This window comes from Taudactylus pleione, unplaced genomic scaffold (genome assembly GCF_031769625.1).
Source record: "Taudactylus pleione unplaced genomic scaffold, aTauple2 ptg000105l, whole genome shotgun sequence".
Classification (NCBI taxonomy): Eukaryota; Metazoa; Chordata; class Amphibia; order Anura; family Myobatrachidae; genus Taudactylus; species Taudactylus pleione.
Window position 1 is genome coordinate 10,193,714 of NW_028284507.1, and position 23,503 is coordinate 10,217,216.

General features: G+C 43.8%; 1 protein-coding gene across 1 annotated transcript in view; it reads right to left on the bottom strand.

Annotated features, from left to right (window-relative positions):
* Positions 1-23,503, bottom strand: part of LOC148525571 (substance-P receptor) — a 231,290-nt gene that overhangs the window by 90,319 nt on the left and 117,468 nt on the right. Inside the window, exon 2 of the mRNA XM_088470840.1 lies at positions 5,137-5,334. Within this exon, the coding sequence (XP_088326966.1) occupies positions 5,137-5,334 (198 nt within the window). The remainder of the gene's footprint in view (positions 1-5,136; positions 5,335-23,503) is intronic.

Below are 23,503 nucleotides of genomic sequence, written 5' to 3' on the forward strand. Positions count from 1 at the left end.
ATATACATACATATATATATTATATATCTATATCTATATATACAGTATATATATATATACAGTATATATATTTGAAGCTGGGTGTGCATGTGTCAGCTGGCAACACTGGGTTACACATGCACGAGAGGGACCCCGACTGCCTGTCAATGTACTAAGTCTATACAATATATATATATATATATATATATATATATATAGATAGATATTTGTGTGTGCTTTGAGTTCAACTACTATATATTCTATATAGATTCTTTTTAGCATATTTGTGTGGATTGCTGGAGAGTGACTGAAGCAGCAGGTTTGGTTTCACTTCGTGGAATACTTTAACTGCCAATGTGGTATCTGCTTACTGGTCCCCCCCCAGTATCACTAGGGTGATAAACAGTGCCTAAGCTGACTCATGATATTTTTGTTGCTGCTGTTAAACAGGCCCGAAAATTACCTTCTATCACCTCGATGAGTGGCAACAGATAATCTGTCTTTTCTGGCCTATTTGGTAAATAGACCCCCCATCTTTATAAACTGACTGATGAAACAATTCAACAATTAACAAAACAGTGAGATCACTCAGCTAGGCTCTCTAAACAGTGTGGCCGATTATTTAATCAGAAATAGGAGGTGGCGTGCTTCTGTGGCGCTGACCACTGGTAATGCCCATGGCCTTGCTTGCTCCATTTTTGCATACTTCCCAATATTGCTGTCTTGGAGGGGCGAGGGTATATCACAGAGGGGTGTGTGTGTGTCACAGAGAGACCATGGTCAAGTGGGTCTCATCCTACCACCATAGCACCGCTGCGCAGTGCACACACCAGTGGCAGGAGCAAGTGGCACCTGTTCTGCTCAGCGATACCTACCAACCCCATGAAGATCAGGATAACTCAATGCCAATTGTGACACTGGAGCAGAGCCCTCAAATAGGGACTGACCGACTGTCTCACTGCAATCAGGGCGGATGCAGGTATGTACATATTTGTGTAACACAGTGCTAGCTGACCTGTGGCTCCTACTTTGTAGAACCTCATGTACCATCACATTTGTTCAGCTTCTGGCTAGGTTTTGAAGCTCCACAACAGCTGGGAAACCAGGTTGCCTGTCTCTGGCGTATTATATATTGTATGTAGCCCATACTATAAAAAAAATGTACATTTTGCTCTGTAAACAATTCCCAGTGCTTTTGCAATATTTATTGGGCCTGTGTAATGCAGTACTAGCCTGTCTGTGGAAAGAGAGCTGTAGATGGTAGGTGACAAACAGATGGGAAAAAAATTAATTTATTGCTTTAATATCTCAGAGCAATAAGCAAACCTGCCTTTCAATGAGCCATTAATAAAGATGCATGCTTGGACAGGATTCCTCTTGAACAGGCATACACACAGAGGCCAGCGGATAATAGCAGATAAGGGTATTGTGGCCGAGGATAAAGTGCAGACTTACAGTAATTAAACGCACATCCATGGAGTTATGCTGGGGGCCTTCTTTATTCTCATGCACAAGACTTGTATTTGGTCTGCTCAAAATAATGAACGCTGGTAAAATATGGACAACAAGATCCTGTAGAGGAGCCTCTGCTGTAACAGGAGTGTGGATAAACCAGTATTTCTGCCTGCAGTGATCAGCAATTAGATTGCGGTACCGAGGACGTACAGTGCATTTTGAGGATTAGGCTGTAATGTTTTTATTTTTGTTTTACATTTTTTGAGCAAGGATTAAAGGAGATGTACATATATTTATAAAATCATATTCCCTTATGTACTACGAAACAATTAGCAAATATTCTGAGTTGTTATTTTGCTTCCTTATGGTTAAAACAACTCTAGATATACAGCATCTTGGCTTTTTACATAGTGCCTTATAGGGAATATGTAAAAAAAAAAAATGATGCCCTGTGGCTTGGGAGAGGGCATTCAAGAAAGCGTTTTCTCTATGGTCTGTTTTCTCTCCGGGGCCAGATTCCCTCATAAGCAGAAGAGCTGTAAAGCGTAGAGGAACCCAGCTTGGAGAGAACATAGGGGCTGATCCAGAGGTGATCACAAACATGATGGTTGCATACATCGATTATATTTTGGAGTCTGTGCAAGTGCAGAGTGGGTCCTGCGTTCTTACGCGCAGATTCCCCAAGCTGCAGCATGATTGATGTGTGGGGTGGACCAGGGGCCAGTCTGGTCAGCATTCCCGGAAACAGAGGCGTGTCCGGGAGGGACGAGGCCAGGGTCAGCATCGGGGAACTTAGATTTCCTGGCCTCGCAGGCTACCAGGAACCCGTCAGGCTGGTTAAGTCTCAGCTTAGGCAGCCTGGCCAAAGGAGCTACTATTGCGACTCGGATAACAGACGCCAGCAGGAGGTGTCTGTTTCTTACAGACACCTCCTGCTGCAATAGCAAGCACAACTGCTTGCTTCTGAATCAGGCCCATAGTGCATTCTAGTGCTATACACTTGGGAATGCGCTATACTAAGCACTTTCCAATAGGTGAAATGGAGCATGCCAAAAGCCTGTTTATTTGCATATTATATAATGCACAAGGCACTGAAATCCAATGTACACAGTACAACCTGTTGTCAGATTCTCTTTTAACTCATATAATTCTCTGCAGTGCTTGGAGCAACTGTTTTGAAATATATCTATTGTATACAAGCCCTTTTGTAGACAAGGCCAGCTCCAGAAGGAGCCGCACAATGTGCAGAGAGGGACTCCTACGCCCGATAACCCTGCGAGCGACTGAGAAGGGGTTGTCCTAATTACCATAGACCACGCCCCCTAAATGATGCTATTTGGGGGTGTGCCCGTATGGCACGCCTCACATTTAACATCAGGCTGGGGGCGTCCAGCACTCTGTTAGTAGCTGGGCTGCCCTCAACCCTCTTCCTGCACTGAATGGATGCATCCATTCTTCTTCTCCGGGGCCGGCACTGCCGCACAGCTGCGGCGGTGGAGGTGCCCAACCTCCTGTCCACCGCCGGGACACTTCGTTCTGCGGGTGGAACCGTGGGGCTGTGCCCGAAAAACTGGATTGTCCCGCTGATATTGAGATGGTTGGGAGGGGTGTGCCCTCTATGGGGTGGCGCCCCTGTTCAACTGCACTGGTCGAACATGCGTCGAGCCGGCTCTGTTTGTAGGGATTAGTTAACAATTAGCCGAAGAGAAATGTATAATATTGGATACAGTATGTTTGTTTTACCTTCAGTAATACTGCTGCAACAAGACTAAAAATAGTAATTAGTGATTGGTTCTGGCTAACGTGTCCTTTTGTAGGGGGTAGGGAAGGAAGTGTGATGTGAGAGGCCAGGATTCTGCATCTTCAAGTTTAAAATATATCAGTTGAAATCTCTACTTCACAAGTAGATTGGTTAGAAAAAACATATATGGTAAAGTTTATTTTACCATGAGAAGGCAGCAAAAAATTAAATGCCAAAGCAAATCATAATCATTTTATTATGTAATGTGCGCAGTTGCATCATTTGCTACTTGGCAGTTATACTTCTTAGCAACCAAAATCTGCTGTGACTCTAAGTAAATACATTTATCTAAACCACTGGTTATCAAACTCGATCCTCAGGATGCATGTTTTCTAGGTCTTCTCAAAGAATCGCAAGTGAAATAATTAGCTCCGCCTGTGGATCTTGTAAAATGTGTCAGTGAGTAATGAATACACCTGTGCACCTGCTGGGTGACCTGGATAACGTGACCTGTGTGGGGTCCTGAGGACCTAGTTTGAGAACCACTAATCTAAGCAATGGTAGCAATCAAAGGACAGAAAATGCAGATTCTGTGACTACACTTGAGGTTCAGAACTTCTGGCACTAGTTGGCATGATCCATGGGGCACAATTCAGTGCAAGTGCAGATATGTGGTTATTACATTGTACAACGTACATGACAATGAAATGTAATGGATTTGCAATTCTTTAACAGTTTGTCAATTCCTGTGACGGGAGGAATATGACACACAATTCTGAGAACCTAAGCTGCACACACCTAAACAATGGTGCAACCCAGAGTTGTGGCTAACGATACATCACATTGCTGCACACACTACACGATCCACCATACAGTGGCATGATGTATCGATGGATTGGGCATATACAGTACACTATATAATGTGAACGATATATCATTATGATTCGCCTCGGGACTATATAAAGGATGATAGATCGTATCGTGTGTACCAGCTTCAGTAATATGTAATTGCAACAATTTATTTCATTAAAGCATCCCTTGCACTTGTGTGTCAGTTTATTAGCCCGGCATACATGGGTAATGGTCTCTATTGTCCTGATATGTTTGGAACATTGAGGGATATGTTTATCTGATAGTGCCTAGAGCATTATGTACCAATGTGCATAGAGCTGCCGATTTTGGAGCAGAGGAGTGGCATATGGAATATTTAGGTATTACATACAATATAGCTGTGATCATAAAATGCAGAAGAGGCAACATGAGAGGAAATGGATGATTTTTGGCACAAATAAGAGAATAGTGCAATGTATCATATGTGTGCACACTGGCTCCTTCCTGATCTCTCCTCTAGGCATGGTCCTGGTGAATGACCATGCAAGTGGACAAGAGGAGGCACCTTATAGTTCAATAGTTTAGCCGAGGGGTTCCCAAACATGGTCCTCAAGGCTCCCCAACAGTTCAGGTTTTAGATATATCCATGGTTGAGCACAGGAGGTTAAATCAAATTGACTGAGGCACTAATTAAGTCACCTGTGCTCAACCACGGATATCTCTAAAGCTGAACTGTTGGGGAGCCTTGAGGACCATGTTTGGGAACCTCTGGGTTAGCCTAGCCTCCAACATGACCCATTCTAATAGGTACAAAATGCTCTGCTCCTGGACTTCCCACCTAATGTATGATTGCAGTCACCTGTGTTGAACTAGGTAATTGATGAGACAGGTTTTTCAGCACAGGTGAAGGCAATCATAAATTAAAAGGGAAGTCCAAGAGCAGAGCATTTTGTACCTAATGGAACAGGTCATGTTGGAGGGTCTGGGATAGTGTCAAAGTATTATTTTATAGATCTGCATACTGTACAATACAATACAATGAAATGCAAATTAGCAGCATTACAAGTAAGCTATACTTAAAAAGAACAAAACGCAAAGCAAAACCTTTTCTGAGACTTTTTCACACTCACATTTTTTCATACTTCCGACCTAATTCATAGCCAGGCCAGTCCAGGTAGCACACGTCACGGCCTAGCATGCTGTCCACATCCGCATGGTATCCCAGCGGGAAGGCCATGCAAAAGGAAAAACTCCAAATAACACAGATGACAATCTTGGTGGCAGTAGCAGATAGCCTGGGTTTGAGCGGGTGGATGATAGCCATGTACCTGGAAAGTAACAGAGAGAAATCTAGAGTAAATGTGCCATTCTAGGTGATTATTGAATTGTTTTTGTTCTACAGATGCTGTATCAGAAAGCAGCAGATTGCTGGGTTTAGGTGCGAATCTGGAACATATATATGTAACAGCATTTGGTTTATATACACCTTACTGTAACCATTAAGGATTGTTTTATTGCACAGAACAGATGTGCCTTCTAAAGTGTCATCTTGGTAAAATGTTACCTTAAATCAGGGGTGGGGAATCTTTTTTCTGCCGAGCGCCATTTTGATACATGTAACTTTATTCGTGGGCCCGGTGCAGGCCATGCCCCCTCCGTGTGACATCACATGGGGCAGAGCCACAATTGCCGGTGATTATAGCAATGCCTGGAGCATCCTGAGGATGCTCCGGGGAACTATAAGTGCAGCAGTGTGACCATCTGAAGCATCCTAAGGATGCTCCAGACGGCACTACTGCATAGATTCTGGCTGCAGGATGCCATTCTAGGCACCCTGCTAGCCAGATGAGGCTAGCAGAAAAAAGCTCAGAGGGCCAGACCAAATGATTCCGCGAGACTTATACGGCCCCCGGGCCTGAGGTTCCCCATCCCTGCCTTAAATGGTAATTACATTTCAAAACATTCAAAGCAGTAGAGACAAGAAAAACATTTAAATCATGAATTTTAGTTTAGTCATTTTGACCATTTGTGAGTAAAAACAAAAAAAAAATCATACTTGCCAATATTCAGAAGGTTATGGTTATTCCGCACAGAATATTATTTTATTGATTGGTATTTCACTTATTATTCATAGAAATCCCCTTGTTTCCCTTTATTACCCTTACGTGGGCTTATCGTTTGTATTTATTTATATTTTATATCTATTTGTTGGGAAAATCACAGTGGTGCTACCATGCTATGCTCATCATTATATACTAATAACAAGAATAGTTTTTTCATAAAAGAAAAAAAAGGAAAAAGAGATGAGAACAGTAGGTGCGCTCAGGGGATTGATTGAAAAAAAGCTTACTGTTTCTATTCCATATAAAATATTACTTTTATTTCAGTATTTATTTAAAACAGTTTGCAGTCTTTACAAACTGAAAACACAAAAGACAATAGTAAAGATTGTGACAGAAAGTGAAGAAATAAAGTGTTTTTTAAAATCACTGATTACGGTGTCTTGTTATTTTTTCGATCGCTTATATCTTTTTCTATATCTTATGTTTTGTATTAACAGATATAATGATCTAAGGAAAAGATAAATCAATCCTTATTTATATCATGATGCAATGTGATTGGTATGTTTCATTATTTGTTATCATTCTTGTTTCTATTAGAACAAAGCAATCTAACTATTGTATTTATTTTGTTTATGGTCAACTAAGTCTGTTATTCTCTCAGACTAGTCACCTATATTTGTATCCAAATTATATAGTAACAATGTTGTTGGAGAGTTTCTCTCTTCTTATCTATTGGATACTGTTGTAATAAGGTATGTTTAATAGTAGCAGCTAGAGACAGTATTTTACCTTCTAACCGTGATGTGAATAAATCAGATCCTGTTTATTATTTAAGATTAATATATTGTATAGGCTACTTATATAATACTGGGATATATGTCCCGTCTGTAGATAGTATTGGCAGTTGTGGTACTTATCCCTATTATCACCGTCAGTATGACATGCGGCTTTGATACAGATCTCTGTATTCGCGCTTTGCCTGGAGTGCATATATGTGTAGTATAGGCAGCTTTTTTAATACTAGATGTGTCCCGTCTGTATATACTGTTCACAGCTCTTATATTCTCCCCTTATTGCCCCCCAGTATGAATCGCGGCTTTGTTGCAGTTCTCTATAATAGATAAGAAGAGAGAAACTATCCGGCATATTTAGATGGCGTTACCCAATAGAAGCCTATGGGATTCTTTTCGGGATACCCCCTGAGAGGCATCCCTCCCAGCTCCCCCTGTGGCGCTTATGTCCTTCTGTGCATGCGCAGATGGATGCCAGTGGGACTTCTGGGTCATAAACCGGAAGACCCTCTATGGCATAGGACAGGTCTTGCTGGGAGTGCTGTCCTTTATGATTTTCTAGGTACTTACCGGCAATATTATGGTCTAAATTCTCTGCACAACACATGCACACATACATAATAATAACAACAATAATCCAACTACAATGAAATAAAAATGATGACATATTAAGTACATAGAATGACATGAAATAGAAGGAGAAGATTGTCTTGGCCAAAGAAGCATACAGTACACTCTAAGAAGTATGAGGAACAACTGACACTGTACATAAAAATGTGTGTGGCTACTGTAACTTGGAAGCATTATCAGCCACCAATATTGAAAATTCCATTGTGGCGACTGGGATTATTGTGCGATTATGATGACAGTGAAAGGTGGAAACATGGAATTGAAAGTTGTGGGAGTAGCTGCTGTTAGCCAGTAGATTGTGGAGATCACCAAGGCAGGAGCTTGGCTTCCCTTAGCGATCACAGTGTCCATAGAAGGGTAGGTCCTACATGGATTGGGTCAGTTAGCTAGGTCAATATATACTTGTCACATATGAAAGGCTTAAAACAACCTTGGACAACAAGGCTGACAACACTAGGGTCAATTTCATCAATCCATTAATACCATTATATATTTTAGACTATGGGAGAAAGCCCACCTGGTGTTTAAAATAATTTTCAGTTTGTGTATTAAAATGGGTATGTATAGGAGTGTGTATAGGTGCATCCTCAGCCAAAATGTATAAAGCATCCTTTTAAAGTAAAAAATTGGGAAATTTTTACCTACATGCATCGAGACACACCTAACACGAGGGAGGACCACTGCATGACCAAGTCCCATAGCGAAATCCAAGCATGAGTGGACACTTGCGCATGTACAGTAGGGATAACCACCAACCATCTATGGCTATCAATCATTGATGGTTAACTAATGATGGGCGATGGTTATGCCGTCAATGGCAGAGATCCAATGATGGTTTCCACCATTGAAGGCACAGAGGGCCTGATTTAGACCCGCTCGCGAGCGCTGAGCGCTCGCAAGCGGGTCAATGTTGGCCAAGTGCGCATGCGCACGAGGGAGCCGGCTCCGTCGTGCGCATGTGCGAGACCCGCATAGCAATGGGCAAGCCGTCGCTATGGGTCTCGCTACAAAGGGGGCGTGCTGTCGATGTTGTGTGACAGCACGCCCCCTTTGCTGGGCGTGCCGGGGGCATTGCTGCCCAGACGGAGGCATTCCCATGGGAACGCCTACCGTCTGGGGCCGGCCCCACTGACATCACAAATGATGTCAGTGGGAGTGCTTTTGGCTCTGATAGAGCCAAAAGCACTCCAGGGCTTGCGGCAGACGAGACCCTACCACAAGGGTCTTGTCGCAAGCCCGATGGTCGCGATGGTGTTGACCATCGTGACCATCTGTTTGGCCACTCGCTATAGCTATTGGTGGTAGCTAGAGGGAGGGCACTGATTCAGAGCGAGCGCTCTGAAAGAGCGTCCGGCTCTGAATCAGGCCCAGAGCCCTGTTCTCCCCATTGATGGTTTTATACCATTGAGGTTAACATCAATGTGTAGTGAAGCCCTGTTTTGGGTTTTATTGTGCATGCACCGTCCGCCTGTGCATGCTTAAAAGAACTGAGCCTTAGGATATGGACTTGGTATTGTCGGTCTCCAGGCCATACACCAGATGCACTTTTCCAGTATTCCGCATATGGCTAACACAAGTATAAATATCTTTGTTAACGTAAAAGAGACACATTCAGAGCGAAATCACAGATAAATCTTTACATACTGTAAATGTAAAACATGCATTCCTCTAGGAGTGTTGCAATCGGCTGATTAAAGAACGATACATTATTTAAAATTCATGACATGGCTTTCATACCCATTATCTCACTTAAAGGTGAGTAATTATGTAAAATGTATTAAACAGTCTTCTCCATTAAGCCTGGAACACAGTATCAATAAATAAGCATCATTAAACCGGGGCTCTCCACTGATTCAGTTATAGAATACGGGTAACATAAGGGACAAATAACAGTTTCAAGAACATAAGACACTGCTCATAAGAGCTTACACTCTAATCCTATCACTGTGAATGACAGAACTCAGCAAACCCAGAAGCTAACAATCTAGCAGCATAATGGGAAATCCCACCCTGATGAAAGTGTAAAATCAGAGTGAGGACATTCAGCTTAAATAAGAACTAGAAATAAATGCTAAGTAAAGTGATAGATTTTCTAAGTGCTCTAAGGCCGGCACGCTCTTCCTGAGCAATCTCAATCTTTTGCTGCAGTCGCATCTGCGTCTTTATGCTTATGCCGCTACAAAGTCCCACCCTGGGGGAGATCTATGTGTCTGAATGTGCAAGGAGTGAGGCGCCCACTGTCAGCGTCCATAGACGTAGAAATACTGCTTGGTGCGTCTTTTGACGCCACCATCGGTTACATCGTCAAAACTTGCACCAGCCCGATGGCAGGTGCAGATTCTCTGTCTGAGTATGGCTTCCTGTGTGACCTGTTCAACGTCTCTGTATGCAATCTGCATTCCCTGATATGCCCACGACCTGCCTCTGGCACTCACATAAGAATACGAGATCTCCCCTTGTTTTTTTTAGCCATCATTCTGTTACCTCCCAGTCACTTTCCAGGAGCGCCCCTCACATCTCTACTACCGTGCACCCCTATCTTTACTGTGACTCTGTACGTATCAAATCGGCCCGCATGCACGGTGAAAATCAGATGTTTGCGCAGACAAAAAAACATTTCTGCATCCGATATCGCTGCGACTCTGAATCAGCTCCTAGGTTAGATGTGCCCTCAGCTCTCTGATATAGTAGTCCTCCCGGGCATCTTCCAGCGGGAGTATTACCAATATCTACAAATTAGACTTTTTTCCAATCAGCTAATCCGAGACTTTGCAGCAGACCTCTCTCTGCTGTTATGCCACGTATCTACTAAACGATTCGCTCCATGAGCGATATCGTTTAGTGTGTTCCCGGCAGTGGTGTGCTCAATGTCCTTAACGACACTGAGCACACACACTGAACAATATCATTAACGATATCGTTCAGTGCCGGCTCCCTCCCTCATCCCTGAACCTGCACAACCTGACGATATCATAAGGAAAGGAGAAAAAAGTAGGGCTAGTCGCTGGGGCACTCTTTGTAAACATAAATGGTTTAAAATTTTACTTTTAATGTGCATCAATAAAATTATACGGTATCATACAACCCAAAAGGGTTAATAGAAATTGTACAATCGTTATCTGTTAGAAAGTCTTGAGGAAATCCTCTGGAGATGGACATTCTATAAATATTTTGCCAGATAAGTCCTACAAGTTATATACTGTAGTGCAACTTTGGTTCATTTTTGGGGCATGGGTCCCCCTGGATTGCATTGGCTGATTTGTCTCAGGGCACTGCATTATTACACATTTTCCATTATAACACATTTTATTTTTAACCCTTCACTGTGTGTTTAATATATATGTACTTCACTTTTTTATTTTCATTCTTTATATGCAGCTGCAGCTGCTCCTAACTATCGCTTTACACTGCACTTTTCTTACTATGCTGGTGCCCTGGGGCGGCTTGGCTGGGGCAGTTTTTGGGGGGTCCTGCGCTCTGGATTTGAACCCTAGTATGTTAGGGACCTACCTGAAAGAGGTTACCTGGATATGGTGGGTAGGCCCATAAGCTTGGCCATGATTATGCTAAAAACCTCTATTGATTGCCAGATTTTATTGCATTTATATATATTATTAATAATTTGGAGTTGTGCACCTGAGATTTGTCTGCTTCTAAACTTCTGTAAATACTGTTCCTTTTTAGCCTCTTCATCAAGGATATATATATATATATATATATATATAGGTGTGTAGAGGGAGATTACAGCGCCAATTTAGTACAGATCCTTGTGGATGGTGTTTTAATATACTTTTCACATGCGTGTATATTACTTTACCGTATAAAGATATAAGTATCAAGCACTCCCCAAAAATATGGGAGTTGGCCCACCAGTAGAAAATGTATCAGTGGTGATCTGTTACATATAAACAAATGCGAATATTGGAACTGGAATAGAGCGCCTCACGTGCTTGTATACCCTTGTATATGTATATTTAAAAATAATAACCTTACTATATAAAGTGCTTAGTGACAGGCAAAAAAGTGCTCAGTGTATAAATACAATTCATATAGGAAAACCTCCAAATGATTACTAGTATTCACAAAGTGATAGGAGTGTAATTCACAACAATATATGTGTGAACCTTAATCTAACAAAATGTAATTAATGAAGGAACACCTGCCATTTGGGGGCGGCCTCAGTAGTGAGCTTCCTGCTCTATTAGAGCCGGAAGCTCACTGGGGCTTGCGATTTGACGAGAGCCTACCACAAGGGTCTCGTCAAAAGCCCGATGGTCGTGACCATCGTGACCATCACTTGGCCGATCGCAAAAGCTGTGGGTGGTCACCGACACACAAAAAAAAATTACTGCCCCTGATCCAGAGCGAGCGCTCTGAAAGAGCGTCCGGCTCTGAATCAGGGCCACGGTCCTCAGTACCCCACACAGTTCACATTTTGCAGGTCACCCAGAAGATGCACAGGTGTAAGCATTACTCACTGACACATTTTAATGGATCCACAGGTGGAGGTAATATCTCACTACTGATTCTGTGAGGAGACCTGGAAAACATGCACTATTTGGGGTCCTGAGGACCAAGTTTGAGAAACTGTGGAGTAGACCTTATGCTTAATCTGTACTGCTGTGCTGTATTGTACATGCTAGTATACTGTATAGTGACACTATGTTTCCCAAATATGTCCTGTGCTATAACTGTATATGTGATATGACACAAAGTGACGGGTAAGCTTCACACTGAGCTGGAATGGCTTATCACACCATGGTCTGGCTGTTATGTGGGAAGCAAGTGTTTTTTTTCCAAAACCCTTTTCTGTAATAAAGATTCACAATTTTTCAGGATGTATGGTCTATGAATAAATACAAGAAAGCGACAGACAATGCTGCTGTGATTTACGGCTGCGGTAAGAATGGGAACGGTTAAGGCAAAAAATTTTGCAGAACAGTTTTAAAAATGTTGTTTATCTCTGGTCTGTAGCTATTGAAAGAGACTATGATGTGGATTTCACCATATGCTGCATCATATCTAAAATGTGTGGATTAGCTGCAATTTATCCACCAAATGTTATATTGGCGACAAACACGCAGCTTCCTGCAAACTGCATTAATTACCGGGGGTCATTCAGACCAGCTCACGAGCGCAGGACGCTCGCAAGCGGGTTGATGTTACCCTAATGCGCATGCGCACGACGGAGGGAGCCAAGCTGTCGCTCTGGGTCTCGCACCAAAGGGGGTGAGCTTTCGATGGTGACTGACAGCACGCTCCCTTTGGTGGGCGTGCCGGGGGCGTGGCTGCCAGACGGAGGCGTTCCCATGGGAACGCCTACCGTCTGGGTCCGGCCCCACTGACATCACTAGTGATGTCAGTGGGAGTGATTTTGGCTCTGATAGAGCCAAAATCACTCCAGAGCTTGCGGTCACCGAGACCCTACCGCAGGGTCTCGTCACAAGCCCGATGGTCGCGGTGGTCTTGGCCATCGCGACCATCTTTTTGGCCGCTCGCATAGCTGTGGGTGGAAGCCGCTCCATTTTTAGGTAGGAGGGCACTGATTCAGAGCGAGCGCTCTGGTCAGAGCGTCCGGCTCTGAATCAGGCCCTTAGTGCACATCACAAAACACAGTTGTATAGTACGGAGCTAATCGTGTGCAGCATTTGAGGAAGAGCTGGCTATTCTAGAGCCAGCCTTATCTGTAAAAAGTAAAACTAGAGTAGGTGGAAGGGGGATTGCCTCCATGCCCTCTGTGCCAGCCCTTGCCATGTGTATATGTTCCATCTTCTGCTCATGATCCATGTATAATTAACTTGGAATGTTGGGAGTGGTGCCAGACTCGCACAGTGGTCCTCATTTACATTTAAAAGGGAGGGGGCGCATCTTAGCACAACTTTACATTGCAGTGTAATAAAGAGCAGCACAGTACAGTACGTGTGTGTTACATGTAAAAGTCAGCACTATTATCACTGTGCACAGAAACAAAGCCATTGCATTCCTTCCACTGCAACATGCTCTGCCCAGGTGCAATTTGCACTCTTCAGCTAAATTTACTTCTAAAGTAACCAGCTCTTTCACTGCTCAGAGATTTCCCTGATGTTAACCTAGTTACCAACCCTATAGCCACTGGATTGCAGAATTGACATAATATATCAAGTGCCTTAAGCAGTGGAGTAACTATTAATTTCGCTCCCCCTGCCAAACAAGTTTATGGCACCCTGCCCGAACCCCCCAAAGATATTTTTCTGTGCGTGCCTCTTATAACACATTATGCCACACTGTAATGCCCCTGTAACATATTATGCCACACCGTAATGCCCATTACAACACATTATGCCACACAGTAATGCCCCTTACACAATAATGCTCATTATAACACAATGCCACACAGTAGTGCCCTTTATAACACATTATGCCACTCTAATACCCCTAATAGCATTGTGCCACACAGTAATGCCCCTTACACATTATGTCACACAGTATTGCCCATTACATCCCACCCTGAAAGATCTACCTCACCAACCCTCCTCTCCGCTCTTGCCAGTCTGTCACCTCAGTTCAAGACAGGGTGCAGTTTCTATATCCGTGTAGGACCAGATTATTGGGAACATAGCTTATAACCTGTAAATTGCATGTATCAAGTTAGTGCCCCTTATGCAATGCCCCCTGTAGTAGTGTCCCTGTAGTTGTGCCCATTATGCAATGCCCTCTGTAGTAGCGCCCCTTATGCAATGCCCCCTGTACTATTGCCCCTTATGCAGTGCCCCCTGTAGTATTGCCCCTTATGCAGTGCCCATTATGCAGTGCCCCGTGTAGTTGTGCCCCTTATGCAGGGCCCCCTGTAGTTGTGCCCATATGTAGTGCCCCTGTAGTTGTGCCCATATGCAGTGCTCCTGTAGTTGTGCCCATATTTGTTTGTACATTATATATGTCATTTTAATTCTTTATCATTTCATTAACACTTATTGATTTATCTTTACACATCTTTTCTACATACTTCACTATCACCTTTTTCCCTTTTTCGTGTGATGCCCTGGGGATGGCCCTTGGTTGGAATTTTTTGGGGGTGCCTTGCTTCTCGGACGTGAGACCCTTAATATTAGGGACGCCAGTATAGAGGAGCCTTGACGATTGGCCTGGCGCTTATTCATATATTTGCAAATATGTGTAACCAATACCTCTAAATCTCTATTATTATGTAGGATTTAAGTATTGTTTTTGCTGCAGTGTGCTGGAGGGCAAATCTCTCTTTTTTCCCATATGCAGCGCCCCTGCTGTTGTGCCCCCTTATGCAGTGCCCCCTGTTGTGCCCCTTAAACTAGTGCCCCCCCAGTACTTACCTGACCCCAGCACTTACCGGTCCATGCTGGGCATTGCTGACTCCACGTAGCCGCCGTCCGTGCTGCCGCCCTGACTGGGTCTACCTTGATCCAGAAGGCACGGCTGCGCAGGCTCCTCACAACGCGGGTGACGTCATGATGTCACTCGTGCACTGCATCACTGGGAACGCTGGCCTCTGAAGTGATCAGAGGTTTCCTTAGTCTCTGATCACTTCAGAGACCAGCATTCACAGTTGCAGTGGCGTAGCAATGGCCCCCGGCGCCCCCATGCCACCGTGAGATCTGCGGGGGCCTAGTGGTACATAGTATAGTGTTAAGCCACTAGCCTCAGGTCAGGGTTGGTTACCTTTTATGTGGGGTCCAGCAGTGATGTGCGGTCAGGTGAGGCAGAGCCTTTCCTGTCCAGCGTTTTGGCTATAAATATTTTAAGAAAAAATGTAAAAAAATATTATAAATATCTTCTTTGTATTATTCTAATAATTTTTATAGTCAAAACTCTGGAGTAAAAAGTGTATGGCAGGTGGTGAGGCACTGCCTCCCCTGTCTACCTTTACCGCACATCCCTGATCAAAACTCACCAAATTTCCAGCACTACATACTGCTGCACCTTTGTATAATGCCCACATGAAACCGTGTTCATATATGTATCTGTAAATCTGGCTCTGATACTAGCCAGTACCTGCCAAGCAATTTACCTCACCGCACGTCACTGGGATCCAGGGCAGCCAAATGCGCTTCTCTGGGTCACATCGCTATGCACATGTTCCTAAGATAGCTTAAACAAAGATGTGAATAATCACTTGCACATTTCATTGTGGCATTAAACTGCCAGTGAAAGGAAAATAATCATCGCAGAGGAAAAGGCTTTCACTAGGGCTCACAGAGCAGCTCAGGCATGGCAAATAGTGACAGTACTGCATTATGTACAGAATGATCGCTACCACCACACAATGGTAAATAGAACCCTAAGGGGCCTCTTAAAAGCAGCTGTCCCCTCGATCCCCAACATGACCAACTGCTCATGCGTGACCTAGGTTCAAGCATGTCAACGCAGTGTGGAGGCAGCAATGGGATCCAATCCTTCATTGCAACTCCAGTCCTCCTACCCATATGAAGGAGCGAGGCTCTGGGAACCAAAATGGCATTAGTTCCCATAGCAAATTCCGAAAACTTGCAGTTCTTGTAGTTTGCTGAATACTAGGCAGCCCCATTGTGCACCTAATAAAGAATAGGCCAGTTAATAAAAACGTGCAGAAACTAGTATTGCCGCATGTGTGACGGGCCTATGACATATGATGAATAGGCCCCTAAATGAGGTTCAGTGTTAGTATTAGTGCTAGAAACCAAGATATGAATTATGACCACCTGAGAACATCTGCTGCAGATTAGTAGAATGTTTTTACGTTAGATTATCATAGCAGATGCTCACTAAAATGCATCAATGTATCAAGATGGATCTTTTATGGGGGTAGATGGAATGTGGTAATGGGGATATCGATATCTCCAGAGAGGTTAGTAAACTAATAATCTGCAGGTGATTAGTATCAGTCATAAGGGGTATGGCCTGCAATAGAAGAGCTATGCATTTCTGAATGGTACATATTTTAGAAAGCAATCCTTGTTTCCGCCATTGTGTTTATACAATTATTGAACCACAACCCTAGCAGCAGAGTGTACAATTATATAATAGTGATAGGGAAAAGGATTCATCCAGTGCAAGATTGTCAGAAAAATTTATGTTAGTTTGAGTTTTATTTGCACGAGTTTGACAACTTGTCAAGACAATGATACCTAAAATATTAAAATTGTCATACAAATGTAAACATCCTGCTGCAAAAATGATGGCTTCCTTAGGAGAGCTCCAGGTTCATTTCTAAGGTGAAGTTTCTGCGATTCCATGGGCATAAGACCGACTGCTGCATACTGACATTTATAAATAATGAATAATCTGAATAATCAAATCCCAAAAATGCAGAAATGCTTTGATATTAGAGCACAGGCTTTACTATCGGCTTATAAGGCTGCACCGCGATCCGACGGCTCACCTTGTCTATATAAATCTTAATTAGCTACCACATTACTTGGCAAAGTCTGGAGATGCAGATATCTCTAATTATAGTTCTAGTCTGTAAGTCAATGATGATATGAACACAGGGCACAGACTCCATTGTAATTTGCTGCAATGGAATTCACTATATGGATCTGAATCTTCAGCAAAGATATGAAACATTTAATTCCTTCAGATAAAAGCAAACCAGCCTACTATACTTTATATCCTAACTTATTTTCTCTGCTTTCTTTCCTACATAGATTGTCAGCTCTTCAGAGCAAATCTTCTTTCACTGCATTAATCTGTAGTGATGTAAGTTAATTACAGTTCTGTTATTAAGCATTATAATGACCTAAACACTTGTGCCACCAGACAAATGAACAAAGACATGCTGAATGACATACCTACAATAATAACACAGGTCTGCAATGAAAAAGCTTTTTTAACAAATTTATGTGATACTTAGAGAGTTTTTGGCATCTGAACACGAAAATGACTCCGGATTTTGCATATCACATCACGTTTTTCTGCAAAACGTGTATTTATGAATAAGTCATTTTTTTTCATATTCTTTAAAGTAATAAATGTATTCTGCCTACATTTATTATAAAACATTGTTTTAAATGAATTCAGTCGGTAGTATAGAACTTTGCAATTCAGTTCTCGTCATAAAACTTTCCCCTGCCCAGTGCCAAATTAAGGTCCACATGGGTCTGGAGATGAAATTTACAAAGGGCCTAAACCCCATACTGTCTAAAGGAACATTGCACACACATAACAACTACAAGGTGAGCTGGCAAAGGTGGAACCAAATACAACAGATGCAACACAGTTTGCTCTGTGCCGTCTCATTTTAACCCCTGCCTACCACCATATACACATACACACACACACACACACTGTACACACTACACACACTACTACACTACACCAAGATGTTAAAGATGTAAAAAGAAGATACCAAGGTCATTGGGACGGCAGCATGATGGCTGACTACTGCTGGATGATACACAGAGACGACACAGAAAAAGCTTATAAGCGAAAAGCGACAAAATGACATTTGAAGACAATAAAACCAAGATATCAACGATTTTTTTCAATAATTATGGCTTAGGGCCTGATTCAGAGCCGTTCGCTATTTGCGGTCGTTCGTTCAAAAACAAGGGGTGGCTATTCAAATGATCCGTTCGCAAATTGCAGTCTGTTCACACCTCTAAGTCTGAACGAGCGAGCAAAACATACGCTCGTTTATTTGATAAAAACGCCCCCTGGCCGCTCGCACCATACGTCATGTCCGCTATTTATTAGATTAATCGAGTACATCGTACAGCGTATGAACTGTTCGCTATTCTTGTGGTTGGTTTTTTCAACCGCTATTTTGCGAGCAGTTCTGAGTTAAAAAAAACCAAGTGACGTGGTCAATGACGCTGCTGTATTAATTATGCACTCCCTTAAAACGCCCGTTTTGACCTTTAAGCACGCCTGCGTTCGAATTCCACTCCCCCGTTTTCAAACACCTTCCCCTGTTACCACCCACATACGCCTCATTCTGTCACTCAAAATAGCAGGCACTCGCTATATAGCGTACAAACGATTTTCGGCCGCACTGACTGGTTCGCGCATGCGTACTAAAAACCGTACGCATGCGCAGATGTGCGAACATCGCTCGGAACGAGCGTACGGCCACTAGCGAGCGGCTCTGAATGAGGGCCTTAGTTTCTATTATTGTTTGATTTTATTGTTATTTAATTTTGTAATTAAGACAAAAACATAGTGATATCATCTACACTTCTTCGTATTTCACAATAAATATGTCAAAAACAATTAATCTTGTTTTTTCTTAAAAATGTATGGAATAGGTAAATGTGATGTGGTAATTTTTTTTAATATACTATTTCTTGATGTACACAGGAGTATAATTAAGAATACAAAAGTACTATTAAAAAAGATTTCAATACCTTCAATTTCGCAGACCTGTGTAATTATAATATAGTAATAATAATAATATATAATAATAATGACTGGTATCTTAGTCCATATATTTTTACACTAAATAGCAAAAAAACTGGATGTGTGCCTCAGAGAGCAGCCATTTTGACTTACTACAGACTAACTCTTACCAGCACCAACAACGACGTTACATATTCCACACCGCATGTACCATGGCCAAGAGTATTGTACCCTGGTATAGCAATCTGTCTGAAGGACTACTGCACCCAGCACATCCGCTCCCATTTCACACTCAGGCCTAAGTAGATTATACATCCTGAGAGCTAGCACAGTGTGCTCTGCTAATACCAACAAGTTATGGAACATTACCATACTTCCAGGCATAAATTATTTAAAATCTGGAACAGAGTGTGGCAGAGCATAGGTAGGTGGCAGGGTCACTCCGCATCACATTGTTGTCTGTTACTGATTATATATGTGTGTGTATAATTATACAGTGATTCCGGACATGGTCGACATTGACCATATCAACATTAGAAAGGCAACATGGTTCAACATATCAACAGGCACCATGTTGACATGTCCCCAATGTCAACAGCTGTAATGATGACATTATCAGAATCCTGATGGTTAGGTTTAGGCGCTGCTAGGTGAGATAGGGTTAGGCTACATGTTAGGTAGTTATTAAATAGCCTTTGTTCTATGAAAGGAAAAAAAGAGGACCTTGCAGGCATTCCATCTCCAGAAGAGAGTGTCCTCAATCACTGGCGTTACAAGGGAGGTGCGGGCGCAACGGGGTGTCACCAGCCGAAGGGTGTCACCAAAGTGCTGGATCCCCCTCAGTGGCAGGAGCCGGGTGCTGCATTACCCCAGTAATGCCCCTTATGTTGTGCCCCCAGTTCTGCCCCTGATGTTGTGCCCCCAGTACTGCCCCTTATGCAGATAGTAATGCCCCTTATGCAGAGCCCCCAGTAATGCCCCTGATGCAGAGCCACCAGTAATGCCCCTAGTAGTGCCCCCAGTAATGCCCCTTATGCAGAGCCCCTAGTAATGCCCCTTATGTTGTGCGCCTTATGCAGAGCCCCCAGTAAAGCCCCTTTATAAAGAGCCCCCAGTAATGCCCCTTATGCAGAGCCCCCAGTAATACCCCTTATGCAGAGTCCCCGAGTAATGCCCTTAGTAGTGCCACCAGTAATGCCCCTTATGTTGTGCCCCCCAGTAATGCCCCTTATTCTGTGCCCCCTCCCGGGATAGAACAGACTCCACTCACCTGTCGTACTTACCTTTTTTCATGACGGCCACTGTGCACCACTCTAGTCCACGCCGTCATCATCTACCCCGTCCCGCGCAGACGCTGTCGCTAACTGGATCTAATTAGATATAGAGCGGCAGGCTCCGCTCGTCGCTGTATATGTGAGCCCACACTCCGGGGCCGCAGAAAATATCTATTCGGGCCACGTGCAGCCCGCGGGCCGCATGTTTGCCATGCCTGGTCTGGACTATAGGAATGCTAGCTTTTGGCTTTCTCTCCTGTGCACTTTTTGTTGATGATGGCGATAGGCTTTCATTGATTGGTACAGGAAATGTGTATATTCCCTGGAAAATTTTCTGCAGTTCCTTGTCCCTTTAAGTCACCCCGATGTTTCCCGCTAAAATTTTGCTTTACTAGCAGCAGTGGCGTCACAAGGTGGGTGCGGGCCGCATCGGGTGTCACCCTCCAAGGGGGTGACACCAAAATCCGCACACTCCCCCACCGTCACATACAGTAGCTGCTGCAAGGTCACTGCTGCCCGCGCACTCCCCCACCCTCTTCCGCGGCCGCCGCCCATCCTGGCCGCTATGCTTAAAAGTGTTAAAAAAAATAAATAAAAAAAAGGCGCACGGCGTGTGACGTCATGGTGTCAAACTGCGCCGCCGCTGCGGTGGAAGAGGAGTCAGCTGCCCACCTGCCGCCACCGTTTGTATAAGAGAGGAGCCTGGTGCCCACCCACCTTCCCACTGGCCGCTGCTGTCGGAAGTTCGGAGCCCGCTGCCTGCCCACCGCCGCTGCTGGAATAGAGGAGCTAGTCAAGAAGAGGTAAGGGAAGCAAAAGGGCTGGCAGGCTGGGGACAGGGGAGGGGGAACTGGCTGGCTGGCTGGGGACAGGCGAGGGGGAGCTGGCTGGCTGGGGACAGGGGAGGGGGAACTGGCTGGCTGGGGACAGGGGAGGGGGAGCTGGCTGGCTGCGGACAGAAGAGGTGGAGCTGGCTGGGGACACAAGTTGGAGTGGTTGGCAGTCTGGGAACATAGAATGGAGGGCTGGCCGGCTGTGGACACAAAAGGTGGGACTGGCTGTCTGGAAACACAACAGGAGGGGCAGACTGGGGACACAGAAGAGAGGACTGGTTGGCTGTCTGGGAACAGAGAAGGGGGGACAGGCTGTCTGGGAACAGAGAAGGGACAGGCTGTCTGGGAACAGAGAAGGGGGGACAGGCTGTCTGGGAAAAGAGAAGGGACAGGCTGTCTGGGAACAGAGAAGGGGAGACAGGCTGTCTGGGATCACAAAAGGAGGTAGGCTGTCTGAGGACTGTTGTGTTATGCGGCTATGCTGCCATCATAGTTAGTGCCTGCTGTATCTCGCCGATGCGGAGCTACAGGTCCCGTGAGATGATGATGTCATCATCTTGTGAGTCCCTCTCTCTCTCTGCTCATGCCCGCCGGCATTCTGGGAGGAGAACTGCAGTGTGAGTACTGGACTGTGTGACTGGTAAGGGGGAGGGAGCGTGGAGCTGTGCACCTTGGATCTGATTTTTTTTATTTTTTTTGGGTGGAGGGGGATGGGGTGTCACCACGAGTTATAGCACCGGGTGACACCAACCCTAGTGACGCCCCTGACTAGCAGCCATACTATCTATGTCTGTGTACTCTGACTGTTACCTATATTTACCCCCTCAAACTCTTCTTGCTTTTTGTGATCATGTCTAATCCATGTACTACCTATGATATTGTCATGAAATAGCAATGGCAGGATAATGAATAGTCAGCTCTACAATAAAGTATATCTGAGGTATGGGTCTACAGTCAGTATACTGTAAGCTACTAATTCAGAAAATGATTCTAAACATTGCATATATTCAAATATAGATTAACCATGGTATTGTAGGGTCATGTGCCTAAAGAATAATCGGAGGCATGATCAGTTCATGACATCAGAGGCATAATTGAACACAATAATCGTCTTTCATACGAACACTATCAGTACATGTTATCACTGGGCAAGCTGACGCTCACCATTCACATAGGTCACAAAATGTTGCAAAATCACATCGTGCCCAGATGTTGTGCAGGTGTCTGCAATGACTAAACACTTTAAATGGGAACTTTAGACCCAGCACTGCAATACTGAAGCCAAACAAGTCTCTTGCTATTGTGAAAACAAAGCCTGAAAAGACTGTTCTGCATTGTACATGGTGCCATCACAGGATAACTAGGGAGAGATATATCAAAAATATTTTAAATAGCAACCAATCGCAACCAATCAGCTTCTAGCTATCATTTATCAAGAATATTCTATAAAATGATAGTTAGAAGCCGATTGGTTCATATAGGCTACTTCTCCACTTGTTCTCCCCCTAAATTACTGGCAGAACATTGCAGTTTACCCACACACTAGAAACTAAAAGGTTCTCGATTTATTCCCTACCACACTTTATGCTTGCAGGCAATAAGTGGCTGGTTCTGCAAAGTCTTGTGACTGAATCTCCTTGTATTGTGAGTCAGCGCTCAGTTAATTAATTAAGCCAGCCTTATGGGCACCTTGTGCACCCACTTACACCACCCGCTGTAGCTATATGACGTGTGAACATAATAGGTTTGCTAGATTAGGGGGTGATGTAGCTTTAAGCAACACCCACACACTTCCTGGTTTCCTGAGGGCACGGTGTTTATGTAGTGCCATTCTCTGGAAGGTCTAGAAAGAGACTTAATCCATCTTTGTCATAGCAAGGCATCTGCGAGTGACAAGAATCAATACACTGTAGGGAACATTCCTGTTTATCCTGTAGCTTTTATTTGTTTTGGAGCATAAAAGATCACTCGGAATTCAAATAAACTTATAAAACATTCTTCTAAACCTCTTGTGACGCCGAACAAAAGACAAAAACCTATGTTGGAAGAATTAGGAGGAGGAGAAAACAATAACACAGACCTTTGTACACTAAAGTTTCACTATGGTTGATTATATAATTTTCTGTGGCATTGCTAAGTCATCTGCAGGGCCGTAGCTAGGGTAGTGCGGCCGGTGCCATCGCACAGGCCACCACAGGTCAGGGGGCGCTGTTTGGGCCTGTCAAATTTCTATTTATTATCATTCTTGCTTGTAGCTTCCTCTTATTTCATCCCCAGCATTTCCTGGCTTCTCTTATCTCTTCCCTGGCCCTTCCCCGTGAGCCATGGACCTTTATTGGATGCATTATGTCCCTTTGAAAAATGAGGGGGGCGCCAATGCTCTCTCTGGCACAGGGAACCAAAAAGTCTAGTTACGGCTTTGGTCATCTGTATGTGTCAGACCGTTCTATAACATGTTAACTATATTACGCATAAGCTTTATGGAAACTGTCAATGCATTGCTCTTGGTTATTAGCATAATCTGCACATCGTAAAATCATTGACAGATTGAGACATTTAGGGGGAAAATTTTGGCCTTCAA